Source organism: Jaculus jaculus, chromosome 11 (assembly GCF_020740685.1).
Source record: "Jaculus jaculus isolate mJacJac1 chromosome 11, mJacJac1.mat.Y.cur, whole genome shotgun sequence".
Classification (NCBI taxonomy): Eukaryota; Metazoa; Chordata; class Mammalia; order Rodentia; family Dipodidae; genus Jaculus; species Jaculus jaculus.
The window spans coordinates 58,337,164-58,352,851 of record NC_059112.1 but is presented as its reverse complement, the minus strand read 5'-3'; the positions used below and the strand labels follow the sequence as shown (position 1 = coordinate 58,352,851).

At 51.9% G+C, this 15,688-nt stretch overlaps 1 protein-coding gene across 3 annotated transcripts in view; it reads right to left on the bottom strand.

Annotated features, from left to right (window-relative positions):
• Window positions 1-13,829, bottom strand: part of Sh3bp2 (SH3 domain binding protein 2) — a 39,501-nt gene extending 25,672 nt beyond the window's left edge. For 2 of the 3 annotated variants that reach the window (XM_045161833.1, XM_045161835.1), the window contains exon 1: window positions 10,637-10,714. In XM_045161833.1, the coding sequence (XP_045017768.1) occupies window positions 10,637-10,707 (71 nt within the window). In that variant the 5' untranslated portion in view covers window positions 10,708-10,714. Of the gene's footprint in view, window positions 1-10,636; window positions 10,715-13,765 lie in introns of those variants that run through there. The other variant, XM_045161836.1, reaches the window with a different exon arrangement.
• Between the last annotated feature and the right edge of the window lie 1,859 nt (window positions 13,830-15,688).

Sequence of the window (15,688 nt, the reverse complement as noted above, 5' to 3'; positions counted from 1 at the left end):
GTCTACAGGACAAGACCCTCCATAGGATCATATAGTGCAGTGGGTTAAATGGAAGTTCCCCAAAAGATACATCCATGTTCTAACCACTGCCACCTGTGAATATGACTTCAGTTGGGAAAGGAATTTTACCAGAGGTAGTTATGGTTCCCATCCTGGATTAGCTGAGTGGTTCCTAAATCTAAATGACAAATGTCCCTGTAAGACAATATTGGAAAAGACCATGTAAAAACACAAGAGGGGGCTGGAGAGATAGCTCCACAGTTAAGGCTGATTGATGACCCAAGTTTGATTCCCCAGTACCCACATAAAGTCAGATACACAAAGTGACACATTCTGGAGTTCATTTGCATTGGCTAGAGGTCCTAGTGCACCCATATTCATTCTTATCCTCTCTCTCCATCTTTGCAAATAAATAGTTAAAAAGCACACAAAAGAGGATTGGAAAGATGGTTCAGCAGTTAAAGGTGCTTGCTTGCAAAGTCTGACAGTTCAAGTTTGATTTCCTAGTACCCATGTAAAACCAGATGCACAAAGTGGCACACGTGTCTGGAGTTTGTTTGCAGTGGCTGGAGGCCCAGGCGTGCCCATAGTCTCTCTCTCTCTCTCTCTCTCTCTCTCTCTCTCTCTCTCTTTTTTTATGTAGGGGCTTACTCTAGTCCAGGGTGATCTGGAATTCACTATGTAATCTCAGGGTGGCCTCGAACTCACAGTGATCCTCCTACCTCTGCCTCCCAAGTGCTGGGATTAAAGGCATGCACCACCACGCCCAGCTCTCCCTCTCTTGTCTTCTTTCTGTCTTTCAAATCAATAAAATGTTTTAAAAACACAACAGAATAGGGTTGATGCAGCCACAAGCCAAAAAAGTTACAGATGCTGCCATACCTAAACTCAGCAGACTGGGACAGCTTTCTTCCTTGAACCTCAGGAGGACTCCAGTCTTGCTGATACCTTGGCTCTGGACTTGTAAAATCTAGGACTGTGAGAAAGTATGCTTCTGTTGTTTCCAACCCCCAAGGGAGTGGAACTCATTTAGGGCAGCCCCAGGGAATGAGTCCATATGGAGACTCCTCCAAGTTCCTTCCTAAGATGTTCAGCATCTTTCCACTTCAATCTGACTACTACTTGGTGTACCTGAGCTGAATGAATTGACCCTGAGCTGGCCTCCCTGGATGCCAGTCTCTGGAGACCTCCTATGTCTCTCAGGCATGGGGTCCTTAACCAAGAACATCATATCTGGCTCACACCCACCACAACTGCTGGTGTCTTATCCATGATCAGGCCTGCCCTTCCTTAGCTTAGTCAAGCTATTTCCCTGGCCAAAACAATGGGCATGGCCCCTGCTTCCTCTCCTAAGCCCCAACTTATCCTGGTCATTCCTGGTGCCTGTACTCTCCTCTACTTGAAGCTGAAAGCTCCCTCGTCTTTTAAGGATGGTATTAGCTAAAACCTTGCCCCCTTCTCTGAAATCTCCACATCAATAGCAAAGCCCTGCCCACCAGTGTCACCATTGGTGTCCCGGTGCTCCCCATGGGCTTGGATCCCACCAAATCCCTAGATAGATGGGTAAGCAGATGGAAGATTGGCTCAGGCCACACACACAAGGCAACATCACTAACATGGCCATAACCTACTAGTACATCTTTCAGAGCCCAGAATGTGTAACTTAGGGCTAACTAAAAGAACAAGAGAGTTTTTTTTCTTTTAATTTTCAAGAGAGTTTTTCAAATAATTGATATCCAGAAGACTGTAGCCCAGGCCTACAAATGCCCCTGGACATTGGCTGGGTAAGATCAGTACTAGGCCAGGGTGCCATTACAAAAGATGCCAATGCATAGGAGCTTGTCACTGTCCCCTGAAGGTACAGTGTGCTAACAGCTACCTAGGGTGAAGGAAAGAGGTCATGTAGTCACTCCTGTGTCCAGGGACAAAAGGTAGAAAAATATGCTATATGCCTGGCTGTCCCCTTGATAGCAAGGTCCAAATATGGACAGCATCCTTACATCCTAAGATGCTCTGTCAGGGCCTTCCTATTTCAGGTCCAGTATCTTTGTCCCTAACATGTGTGACTGAGCTTGTTTGTGACATGTCTTTCATGCTGAGGGCCAGCAGGATGTGGTGTGAAATCCAGGGCTGCTGGAGAACCATCCCCCAGACACACTAGGCACATACACACACACACTGACTCACTCATTCACATTTGCCTGGCCAGAAAGGGGCAGCATCCTGGTTACAAGGAGAATGCCAGGGTAGGTGTTCCACACAAAGAGTGACTAGACCCATGGTCAGCATGGTGAGGGCGGAGTGGGACTGGAGAGAATAGGACAGGTCAAGCCTTGAGGAAGCGCAGGCTGACCTGCCTACCATGAGCCACTATCGTGCCTCAAACCCAAAAGTCAGCAGAGGCGTTTCAGGATTCACACTTCAGTTCATCACAAACAGTGACAAGTTTCCACTTTCTAATTACCTGAGAAAAAACTCTCCTGGGTGCTGACGTGTGGGCTGGGTCCACCCTCGAGTTCCTGGCTCCTCGCCTACAGCTGCAGCTTATCATCTCTCATGACATCATCCAGCCTGGCCCATGGGAACACACTGCCCCCCACAGAATCCTGAGCACCAATGGTAACCTAGGCCCTTTATTGGGAATTTGAGGGGCTGCCTGAGACTGGCAGTCTTGCCTGATCCAGTGGCTCCTACAGGCTTTTCTCCACCTAAGTGACATTGATGGCCAGGGTGGCACAATGCTTAGAGAGCAGGTTTCACTGGGGACAGCCCTGACTCAACCCCCTCCTCCTAGATTTGTGGCTCATTTTGAGCCTCAGTTTCATCATCAGAGGAATGGAGTCAGCAGCTCTGCTAGGGACCATCTGGTGTGGTGAACAGGATTCCTACAGGGGCACTGTGGTTCCACTGGCAACATCATTATCAGTCACATCAGGGAGGGATGAAGTACCACAGGAATGTTCTGGAAACAACCCTGCTAGACAACCAGCTTCCCACTGGGTCCCCATGGTCTGACTGGTAGATGCTGCAGTCTTCTCGCTGCCCTTGGAACTGCTCTGAACTGCATCCCTGTGATGTCAGAATTTGACTCAAATACACTGGGCGCTTTCCCATCTCCACACAGAAGGAGGACCACTTCCTCACTGTTGCTACTGGGGACCCCTCCCAGCTTGTCAGAGAGTATGGCCCCATCCCATTCCTCTCACCCACCCTGCTGCTTAGTGCCTGGGCGCCCCCGCCCCCCAGCTTCAGCTCTTGGGTACAGAGACCTCTGTATGTCTGTCCTCTGTTTCCAGAAAGGATGTCTGTGCAGGTATACCATGGAGCAGGCACTAAGTCCTCCCTGGGTGGCCTCTCCCACCCAGTGACTGTGCTGATAAAATAGGGGTGGTACAGGCTGGGCCATCATACCCTCACACCCTGAACCTGAGCTTGTGGCTGATCCTTTAGAGTCCACAAGAATTTCAGTGGGGGAGAAATCTGCCAGGCATCTTCACCAGCCAGCATGCCCAGAAGGGGACAAGCTATCTCCTCTGATGTCAGAATCAAGATGACCCCTGGCTGGACAAGGGACACACAGAAAGCAAGAGCTCTTACCAACCAGATACCCCCTTGCTGAAGTCAAGGTATGAGGATCAGAAAGGCTAGAGGCATTCCTGCCTACAGCTGGCTCAGGGAGCCCCAAGAATCTCTCTGTGTGTCAAGGTTATTAGCTCCATAGCCCACATAATCACCATAGCCAAGGTGAACCTTCTGACTGGAAACTGAGACTAGCATGAAAGCTTCCTGGTCCCACCAGGATCCTAGCAGGTATTTCCTGCCAAGTCTGGCTTATAGGAGCCCCAGGGCTCACCCTTAGAAGGACAATGACTTCCACCTAGGCAGAAAATCCATCCACCAAGATTATGCAGTATGGGCTGAAGCCTCTGTGGAGAGAACAGAGCTTGGGCAAGCCTGGTGCGCTTAAACAAGAAAAGGCTCTGACAAAACAGAATTCCAGACCTTAGTTTCTGACCTCTGGAACTGGGAAGTACCAGGAGCTCTTGGGCCTGGTACAGTAGAAGGGGTCCACACTTCAGATAAGACCCTAGTAAAACAGATACTGGTAATACCCTAACGAAGAAAAAGACCCTTTCCCCTGCACTAGGCATTACTGTGATACCAGAGTTCTCATGATATTATGAGGCAGGCAGGACCCTATTATCTGAGGATAAACCCCACCCCAGGATCCAAGCTCCCAATTTTTGGTGGAAGAAGTCACCTCTGACTCACATCCTTGTGACATCTGTTCCACAAGACATGGTGACACAGCCAGCTTCCTGGGAGCAATCTTTCACATGAGTTAGACAAGCAAGGGAAGCACAGGGATGGGGTCTCAGATAAAGGACAGCTTCATAAAGATCCTGAGTTCAGGGCAAGAGAAGGCACACAGCTTCAGACATGTAAGACAGAACCATTTATCAGGCCTTATCACCACGGACGAATGGATTTGCTGGGAATGGTTGTCTAAGAACCAAACCAAACAGCTCACAAGGATTCTGTTGCAGGCACTTGGACCAACACTGGTATGAGGGTCTCTGGATTGGGGGCACCCTCCTTAGCCCAGATCCCAGAGCTGAGAAGTAAAGACAAGAGAACACAGTGAGCACACTGGAGCCACGGCACATGCTGAAGTGAGATGCAGTATGGGAGGCGGACAGAGATCCACCCCCATTGCTCCTTGCCAGAGTCTGGGCACACTGTGTGAGTACTTGCTGCCTCCTGGTGCCGAGGCCAAAGCATGGACCCTCCATACTGTAGCTACCTATCTATTGGGGTGTCCCAGGGCAGGACTCTAAGGACATAATGCTCAACCCCTGTGGCCATCAGTGGCCTTGGCCTACTCTGTCACCTGCTCCCTTTTACTTATGGCTTTGGTATTTAAAAAAAAAAATGTTTTTGCTCATTTTTATTTATTTATTTATTTGACCATGGCAGAGAGAGAGAGAGAGAATATGAATGGGCACACTAGGGCTTGCAAATGAACTCCAGATGCATGTGGCACCTTGTGCATCAGGCTAATGTGGGTCCTGGGGAATTGAGCCTCGAACTGGGGTACTTAGGCTTCACAAGCAAGCACTTAATCAAGGCATCTCTCCAGCCTGGCTTTGGTATTTTTCACACCATGATGGCCACCACCCATGAGACACATGAAACTGTCAAGCTCCTGCTCAGTGTGGGCATTTTATGATGAGCTCCTGCGAGAGGCTAAAAGGGATCAGGTCACCAGACATGGCCCCCACTTTCAGCTGCTTATATTCCCATGGGGAGCTCAATCATCATGTGAATATTTTGGCCCCTGTGCACCCTGCCACAGGCAGGATCCCCAAGGCTGAGTCTGCTCCCCACATGTTACTATTGGGTCCACTGTCTTGATCGTTTCTTTTTTGGTTTTTCAAGGCAGGGTCTCACTCTAGCCTAGGCCGACCTGGAATTCACTATGGAGTCTCAGGCTGGCCTTGAACTCACAGAGATCCTCCTACCTCTGCTTCCTGAGTGCTGGGATTAAAGGCGTGCACCACCATACCCAGCTTTTGATCGTTTCTTGATGGGTTTCTTCTCCTTCCACCAACAGTATTTATTTTTAAACTGTTCCAAATGTGAAGGGGTTGCTTATTTGAGGATGTTATTTAATGTGTTCTCTCTTATTTATTCCCTAACTTTTTGGGGTTTGTCACTTTTTATTTCTTAGGGGACTTTTTTTGTTTGCTGTTTTGCAATGCTGCAGATACAGACCAGGGTGTCACATATGCTAGGCAAGTGCTCCACCACTCAACTACACTCCCAGTGCCCTTTGTGTTTGGATGCAGGGTTTTGCTATGCTCCAAGCTGGCCCTGAACTCCTATCTCAGATGATCTTCCCACCTGGGCCTCCTGTGTGATTGGGCCACACGTGCACACCTCTACACAGAGCTATTCCTTAGTAAATTTCACGTTTCTAGGCTGTATCTTGGCCTCTCATTGGATTCCTCCTAGAGTCACTTGCAGACCACCAGAAGTAGCAAAGGTCAGCTCCTTCTGCTTGGGCTGCAATGGGCAGGAGGCTCAGGCTGGATAGGAGCTGGGAGAGATACAGAGAGGCTAAAGGGAGGGGGCTCAAGGACGCTAAGGAAGAGATGCTGAGAAGGGCCAAAAGCAGGAAGGAGGAGTAAGCCAGACCCTGGCTTGAGGAACTGAGAACTGCCTGTTCCTTCTCAGCCTGGGAAACCCAGGGCCTCCCAGGGTGGTGGACATCATGACTCATAGCCTATTGCTGGCTGCTGTCCTTACCCTTCAGTATGGACCCACAGGGGCCCAGCTGGCTTGGGCATTCCCAAGTACCCTCACACTGCCCTATTGTTTAGAGGCCCAGTAAGGACAAGGGTCTGGCCATGAGCCCTGGTGGGTGGGAAAGGGGCCAACACCCCTGCCTCTTCCCAGCACAGTCTGGCCTAGTCCTTGGCAGTCAGGGACTGCTTCTGCCCACCACACCCAGCTCCCCTGCCCTGCCCTTTTCCTTCTGAAGCCAGGTCTCCTGCATCCCACACTTCACGCTATGAGCCAGCTCTGCCTCAGCTGCTGCAGAGTTGGCTCTCAAAAGTGACTGGAATAGACTCAAGGTTGAGGTCCTTACCCAGTGCTCTACCACCCTGGACACCTCTCACACTTCTTTGTGATATCCCCATCCAGTTCAGATGCATGTCCAGGGGTCAAGTAGAGTGACAGTGTCTTTCAGGATTCTCAAGTAGCATGGATGGAAGGTCTTCTGGGGACAGAGGGCCCCACTGCTTCCTAGGAATGGCTCTCTAGGCCCGCCTTTTTTCAAAGGGAAGACATGTCTAGTCCAGATCCCTGACCACTACAGCCTCAGATCCATATAAGCCCTGAATCCTGTGCTCTACCGTCTGTCCTAGATTCCCTGCTCCCACCTCTACTGCGGTGGGCCTTCATCTGATCCCTCATGTGAAGTGCCCATCTGACTATGCCACGTGCCCCATGTCTCATAGTGTTCCATTTAATACTGAGCCACACTGAGACCCTCAGAGGTAAGATGGTTCTGGGGGTCAGCAGAGCCCAGAATCACACTCTTGAGGGTCAGCCTCAAAGTTTTCCCCCTGGCTGAGGACCATCCAGACCGTCTCCACTGAGTAGGAGAGGAGGCACGTCTATAGGTGTTGTAGGGGCATAGCCTCAAGAGTATGCCATGTGTGGCTCATCCATCTCTAAGGAAACAGCTGCGGATGACACTGCCATCAGCAAGGCAGCCCAGCAAAGATACAAGATGGGGCAGGGGCTAGGTTCTTCCCCATCTTGTCCCCAAGGGCCTCTCTGTGGAGTTCTTGGCTTCATCCAGTCACCAGACATCCTCACCCCAACCCCTCCGCATGCTTCCATTTATCTGGTTTTCTCCATCCAATGCCCAGGCTCCTCACTGGTTTCCTCAGGGTCACTGCTGTGGTGGGAGTATTTGGGTGGTCGCCAGACCCAGAAGTGAGCTGTGTGTGTCTGCGAGACAGAGAGAGAGAGAAAGAGAGAGAGAGGGGGGGGGGGAGGGAGAGAGAGGGAGAAAGAGAGGGAGAGAGAGAGAGGTGTGTGTGTGTATGCATGGGCACATGCATGCATGCCTCAATGTGCATGTGGAGGTCCGGGGACAATCTTGGGGTGTCAATCTTAATCTTTTACCTTGTTTGAGACAGGAACTCTCTTATTTGTCACTGAAAATGCCAAACTACCAGAGTCTCCTAACTTTGCCTTCCTTTGCTTTAGGCCACATTAGGATTACAGAAATGCACTACTTACTTCTGGCTTTACATGGGTTCGAGGTATCTGAACTGCAGCCATCAGGCTTACATAGCAAGTGCTTTTAACCACTGATCCACCTCCCAAGTCCTCCAAAGTGATCTCTTTTAAAACTTTGCTGATTTGGGGCTGGAGAGATGGCTCAGCAGTTAAGGTACTTGCTTATAAAACATAACAGCCTGTATTTGATTCCCTAGCACCCATATAAATCCTGATGTACAAAGTGGCACATGCATCTAGAGTTTGCAGCAGCAAGAGGACACAACACGTCCATTCTCTGTGTCTCTATTTCTCTCTGCTTGCAAATAAATAAGTAAATGGAAAGACAAAGAGAGAGAGAGGGGGGGGGGGAGAGGGGGAGGGAGAGAGAATGGGCACACCAGGGCCTCCAGCCGCTGCAAACTAACTCCAGACACATGTGTCACTTTCTGCATCTGGCTTTATGTGGGGACTACAGAATCAAACCCAATCATTAGGCTTTGCAGGGAAGCACCTTAACCACTGAGACAGGATATCAGTAGCCTTAGTTGACTTGGAGCTTTCTATGTAGACTATGCTGGCCTTAAAAGCCTGTTGGAACCCTCTTGCCTCTGCCTCCCAAGTGCTGAGTTTACAAGTGTACACCTCCATACTCAGCTCTGAGTTAGCTTTAAAAACATAAGCCAGGGGCTGGGGAAATGGCTTAGCTGTTAAGGCGTTTGCCCGTGAAGCCTAAGGACCCCAGTTCGATTCCCCAGGACCCATGTAAGCCAGATGCACAAGGGGGCACACGCATCTGGAGTTCATTTGCAGTGGCTGGAGGCCCTGGCGTGCCCATTCTCTCTTTCTCTCTCTCTCTGCCTCTTCCTCTCTCTCAAATAAATAATAAATAAAAATTAAAAAAAAAAAACATAAGCCAGGGGCTTGAAAGACAACTCAACAGTTAAAGGTGCTTGCTTGCAAAGCCTGATGGCCTGGGTCCAATTCCGCAGTACCCACGTAAAGCCAGATGCACAAAGTGGTACAATCATCTGGAGTCCTTTTGCAGTGACAAGATGCCCTGATGCACCTATTCTCTCTGTGTCACCCTCTCACTCTCAAATAAATAAGTAAATTTGAAAACATTTAAAAAATATTCTTAAAAAAAAATAAAACATCCAGGCGTGGTGACGCATGCCTTTAATCCCAGCACTCAGGAGGCAGAGGTAGGAGGATCACTATGACTTCAAGGCCACCCTGAGACTACATAGTGAATTCCAGGTCAGCCTGGGCAAGAGTGAAATCCTGCTTGAAAAAACAAAATTTGAACAAAAATAAATAAATAAATAAAATAGAACCAACTAGCACCTTCATGCGCTTGGACCCCACCTCACCTCACCAGCATCCTTCTTTTCTCCCCTGCCTCAGTCTGGTCCCTCTTGCTCCCAGCATACATGGCACCTCATGAACTATCAGGGTTTCTCTGGAGGGCTGGTAACCGGGTCTGACTTTGTTCTTCTCCCACTTCTGATGACCCCAGCCCAGAAGCAGCTACCCCCCCACCCTGTGGTGCTCAGCAGGAGGCACCGTGGCTGAGGAAGGGTTTCTAAGGCCCCAGAGGCCTTTCTCAATCTTCTTCCTCCCACAGCAACTTCCTGTCTCCAGATTGGGCAGAGGGCCACCAAGAAACACAGCACTTCACCCTCCTAGTCATATCTGTGAGAAAATGGAAAGACTGATCTCCAAGATCAACCCTTCCTGAAGCCAGTGTACTTAAATCGGGGGTTCAGAATCAGGCTTTGCCCCCACTTTATTTTTATGTATTTATTTATTATTTGAGAGAGAAAGAGAGAGAGAATGGGCATCCTGCATCTGGCTTACTGAGGAATTGAACCTTGGCTCTTGGGCTTTGCAAGCAAGTGCCTTAACCATAAGCCATCTCTCCAGTCCTGCCCCCACGTTATATCCAGTGGATACCATAACAGATCCGAAGTAGATGGAGCCCCTGCAGGTGCGAGCAGTCCCCAGGCCAGGCCCCACTCTTCCTGAGAGGCTGCTAGCTTGGGTCTGGTAGGGAAGGGGCTTAGTTCTAGAGGAGCTAGAAAGGCAAGTGATTCCAGACGCCCCTGTTCCATGGTTCATGACCTGTATGGCAAGAGACTGGTCCTAAGAGTCCCAGCTTAGCATATACTAGGCTCAAAGAGTGGGGTGGGGTCTCTGGCGCTGTGTACCCACCTCACTAGTAGAACTGGAGAGACAGAGACAAGTACTAGAAAGATGGAGCATGGCTAGGCGTGGTGGCACACACCTTTAATCCCAGCACTTGGGAGGCAAGGTAGGAGGATCGCTGCGAGTTCAAGGCCAGCCTGAGACTACATAGTGAATTCCAACTCAGCCTGGGCTAAAGCAAGACCCTACCTTGAACCTCTTCCAACCCTGCAAAAAAAAAAAAGTGGGAAGGGTGGCCAGCACATAGTCCCAAGATAGCATGAGAACAGGTAGAAGATGGTGGGGACTCCAGCTGTAGTCTGTGACCTGACCCCCAAAAGCCATTAGCACTGGTCAGTAAGGAGGTCTCAATGGCACAACCTCAATTTTAGATGCTCTGAGGTCCTATATGGCCCATCTCCCACTGGGTCACTACTATGTAACCTATCACCAGTAACTGTGTGTACCTCGCCTGCTTCAGGACTGTGGGCAGCCCAGGGTGTGGGGACAGATGTCTCTTTAACGCCACAGAATTACTGAGGTCCAGGTGGGAGGAACCTCCAGAATGGAGCTGCCATCTGTAAAGGGTCAAAGGCAGGAATCCCTAGCTCAGGCCCGAGGATATGGCTTCAACAGAGCCTGTGGTACTCACAGTGTGGGGCTCTTTGACAGCATCTCATGTAAATGTCCTGATGGTCCCAGCTGATTCTGTTCTGACCCCATTTCACAAGGAAGGCACTGAAGACTGAAGTCACAGGCTGCTCCCGAGGTCTGGAGCAGGGCTTTGCTTCTTAGCTACTCAGTTCCTGAGGAGCCCAGGTAGCCTGTCTGAGCTGGCTGCGCCCTGCTGGGTCATGAGGGAGAGCCCATCCCTGGTCATGGCATGCAGACTGCCAGCCTGACAGATCCCAGGCCAAGGACACACCCCTCTGCAGGCTCAAGCAGGCAGACACCCCACACCCTACCCAGTCCCAGGAGCAGACACACTTGGCTCTCCCCACCATGATCTGCGGGTATGCAGTAAACATCTGATTCACAAGGAAGCAGAGAGCACTTCTCGGAATCAGAGTTTGGCTGCAGTGTTCCTGCCAGCCTTTATAGCTTGCTAACCTCCTCCGTACCCAAGTCAACACTGTTCCCAGAGGTCACTCAGGTACATTTCCAGTGTAGGGGGGTGGTAGGGTCAAGCAGGCCTTGTGGCTGGAACCTCAGAAGTCACAATGCTGGGGAAAAGGAAGAAGGTAAGGGGGGGTAGCTGGGCATAGACATGTATGGCTCTCTTAATTAACCCTACGTGGCTTGGCAAACACTGGGGAAGCTAGGCGGGGGCCCATGCCAAGCATTATGATAAACCTCACCCTGAATCCTGCTGATACTGGGTTTTATTCCTATTGCTTCTAGAGTTCATTGGCAGTTGAGGCTGGCACTGAGGCCATGTGGCCTTCAGCCTTGTGGCCCCATGTATTTATACCACAGAAAACTAGAATTTAGCAAGTATAACTCATCTTGGGAGGCCATGGGCCATGACAGGAGGTGGCAGCATTCCTCTGAGCTCCATCCCATCTGCCCACTGGACACAGGCTGAGGGGCAGTGGAGGAGGAAGGTGAGCTTGAAACACCCCCACATCCACTCTGGAACGTTGGCAACACACATGTAGGACCACCCCCAACCCTTGGATACACAAACAGGGCCATGAGTGACCCAGAGGCCCACTGGGGCTTCCCTCAGGGGAGGACTCCTTAGACTCCTCCGTACCTGGCATTCACAAGCCACTCAGGTCAACTGATTTGCCAGCCTTCATGGACAGCCTTTGGCTCTGTGTGTCCCTAGTTTATGGCTGTCTGCCCGGCTCAGAGAATCCTCTTCCTGTAAACCTCTCCTCCTCCTGCTCCCTGGCAGCTCACTTCTCCTACCCAGTGTTTGCCAACCCACGTAAGGTAATAAAAGAGCCATACATGACCATGACCAGAGCATTCCAAGGACACCAACCAGGCCACCAGTGACAAGATCCTGGCCCATGGTTCCAGCACCGGGCAGGGACCCACCATAGTCACTGACCCTTGGTGCCCCCATAAGGGAGCTTTAAGGACAGAATCCAGGAGGTCCCGAGTGGGACCAATGCTGGCCACTCCTGGTAGACACAGACCTTTGCCCACAGGGTAATGGGGACAGGAACTTGGAAGCATGCCCTTTGCTGCAGGCCTAGCTCTGCCCCACCTCAACCCTAAGCACAGGTGGCCCAGAACACACAAAAGCAACCCCTGAGGACCACACATCCACAACCACCCCCAGGTCGAAAGTGGTTGATGTCCCTTATTTTACAGATGAGACAGTGGGGGCTTAGCAGCAGAGGCACCTGGCCAAGACCACTAGCAGGATGTGATCCCAGGATCTCATCTTGACTTTGTGCTCTTTCTTCTGGCCCCACTATGCCAAAGGCTGGCCATTTTATTTCTCTAGGCCCACTGGGCTGCCTCTCTTTAGAGGTGCATGTGTGCATGTAGGAGTGGGGCCTGACTCAGTGCCCAACTTCCTCTGTCCTTGTGAACAGGAAAGGCAGAGGAAGGCCTGGAGTGCACCCTCTCCATTTCTCTCAGGCCAGCCTCCTGGATGGGTTCCAGCTAGACTCGTAGGTCTGGATGACTCACCTGAAGGCTAGGGCTCCCCTCAACCCCTCTTACCAGACAGACCTGCCCATCTATTCCTGCCTGTCCTTTCAGTCTGCCCTCTCTGCCAGGTTGTGCCCCTACACAGACCCCGGAAGCAGGACATACAGCACCAGATGGAGGACATGTGAGGTAGACGAAGGCCCCCTCACCTTCCCAGAGTCCTTCTCATGGCCCAGTCCCACCAGGAATGCAGCACTGGACGTGGGGACCCAGGGCTGGGCTTACTTGCCAGGTGTCTGCGTAAAAGACAAGGTCCAGACATTCCTCTGGTCTTGCTGGGCCTGAGCCAGTGAAACCAGGGGCTCACTCAGGTCACAGATTTGGTACAGGCCCTACCTGAACCCACAGTCCTGCTCCCAGCCCGTGCCCTGGGCCCATACTCCAGCTGCTGCGAAATGATTTCATCATCATCCCAACAAGTGATATTTCCTGAGCCCTTAAAAATGGGGTTTGGTATCCGTCAAAGCCACAGGGAGCAATCCAGAGGTCCTGCACCCGTGTCCAGGCCAGTCACCTGACTAGAAGCCACAATGCTACCAGTGCGTAGGGATGAGCTAACAGAAGCGCAGAGACCAAAGGCTCTTGATCATGAGCGGTGGCAGAGGGCCAGGGTTCTCACTTTAACAGCCACAGTGGAAGCCTTGCAGCAAGACTGGGCTGTGGAGTGGTGGAAGTGGGGATCCACACACTAAGTCCCAACATGTCTATCCACTCTGCCATCCTAAGACTCACTGCTCCTCAAAAGAACCGGAATCTCCCCCAGATCCATGAGCCTATCAGTCACTCACACTTCAGTGTGAATCAGCACCAACAGGTCACTTTTCTTCCAGTTTTTCCTCAGAGGGAAGCCAATGACCCCTTGAGATTTTGAACATCCCGTCGGGTGGGGCACGTAATCCCCACTCTAGCAGCGGTGTGGGGGGGGCACACGACACACAGTACGCCCCGCGCCTCCCCCAACGCGCCATCAATCTGTGCTTCTTCAGACAGAGCTGGTGCCACTCCGCCCGCTGGCGCCGCTCCCCACCCGCACCGTACAGCCAGCACGGGGTACGTGACTTCGCCACACAGGTCCACGTCTCGCCCCGAGAATCATCAGTGCATTCCTTACCCGCCGAAGTTTGTTCCCCGCCCACTGGCCCTGCGTCGGACACTGCTCCCGATCTACCGCCCGGCGCACCAGCCCCGCGGGCCCGCAGCTGGCGCTCCCGCCCGGCCCGCCCTCCAGCCAGAACCCGCCCCGGGCGCAGACTCTGCCCCCGAAAAGGTCCCGGCCCGCCCTCCTGAACCCGCCCCGGGCGCAGACTCTGCCCCGAAAAGGTCCCGGCCCGCCCTCCTGAACCCGCCCGGGCGCAGACTCTGCCCCGAAAAGGTCCCGGCCCGCCCTCCTGAACCCGCCTCGGGCGCAGACTCGGCCCCTGGAAAGGTCCCGGCCCGCCCTCCAGCCTGAACACGCCCCGGGCGCAGACTCTGCCCCCGAAAAGGTCCCGGCCCGCCCTCCTGAACCCGCCCCGGGCGCAGACTCTGCCCCCGAAAAGGTCCCGGCCCGCCCTCCTGAACCCGCCCCGGGCGCAGACTCTGCCCCCGAAAAGGTCCCGGCCCGCCCTCCTGAACACGCCCCGGGCGCAGACTCTGCCCCCGAAAAGGTCCCGGCCCGCCCTCCTGAACCCGCCCCGGGCGCAGACTCGGCCCCCGGAAAGGTCCCGGCCCGCCCTCCAGCCTGAACACGCCCCGGGCGCAGACTCCGAATGGCGCCGCATCCTAGGCGCAGAGACGCACTCTAGCCTAGCTTCGCCACGCCCTCTAGTCTGGCCCCGCCCTCACATTTGGTCCTTCACCTCCGCCCCTCCTACCTTTATTCCTCCCATCTTTATCCACACCCACCCCCCCGCCCGCCTGCCCAGGTCTCGCTCTAGCCCTAGCCCAGACTGACCTGGCCTCGAACCCACGACTATACGCCTACCTGTGCCTCCCGAGTGCCGGGATTAAAGGCATGCGCCACTACGCCTGGCAACTTTTTAAAGCTTTTTTTTTTTTAAGTTTTTTTTTGGTTTTTCGAGGTAATGGCTCACTGTAGCCCAGGTTGACCTGGAGTTCACTATGGAGTCTCAGGGTGGCCTGGAAGTCACAGCGATCCTCCTACCTCAGCCTCCCGAGTGCTGGGATTAAAGGCATGCGCCACCACGCCCGGCTAAAGCTTTTTTTTGAGTTGGGGCTGCGCTCTAGCCCAGACTGACCTGGAATTCATTATGTAGTCTCAGGCTGGCCTCGAACTGACAGTGATTCTCCTACCTCTGCCTTTCTGAGTGCTGGGATTAAAGGTTTGCATTACCACCCGGTTTATTTTTAAAACATATTTTATTTATTTATTTGCAAACAGAGAGAGAGAGAAGAGACCGAGAATGGGCACGTCCGGACTTCCGACTACTGCAAACAAACTTCAGATGCATGTGCCACACTGTGCCTCTGGCTTTAAGTGGGTACTGGGGAACTGAATCTTAACCGTTGAACCATCTCTCCAGCCCAAAGTTTGTTTCATGTTTGTTGCTTTTAAATATTTTATTTATTTTGACAGAAAAAGGGAGAGAGAGAGGGAATGAATGAATGAATGAATGAATGGGCCTGCCGGGGCCTTCAGCCACTGCAAACGAACTCCAGATGCGGGCGCCCCCTTGTGCATCTGGCTAATGAGGTTCTGGGGAATCGAATCTGGGTCCTTTGGCCAGAGAATGCTCTGTCTGCTTCTTGCTCTCTCTGTCGCTCTCAAACAAATAAATAAAAATAAACAAAAAAAATTAAAAATCTTTAATAAAATCTTCAACTCTGCTTCTTTCCTGTGTTGAAGACATCAATCCTGAGGTTAGCCTCAGTTGAGGTATATAAAAGTCTAGAAGTCTTCAAGTTGCTGAGGGTGACAAGAACTTCCTGTCAATATCCAAAGAGAAAGAACAGGTAACATACAATGGCCAGGATCAGCCTGCTGCCACACATCACAACAAAACTTGAAATATCAAAAAGAATTTAAAAACCCGGT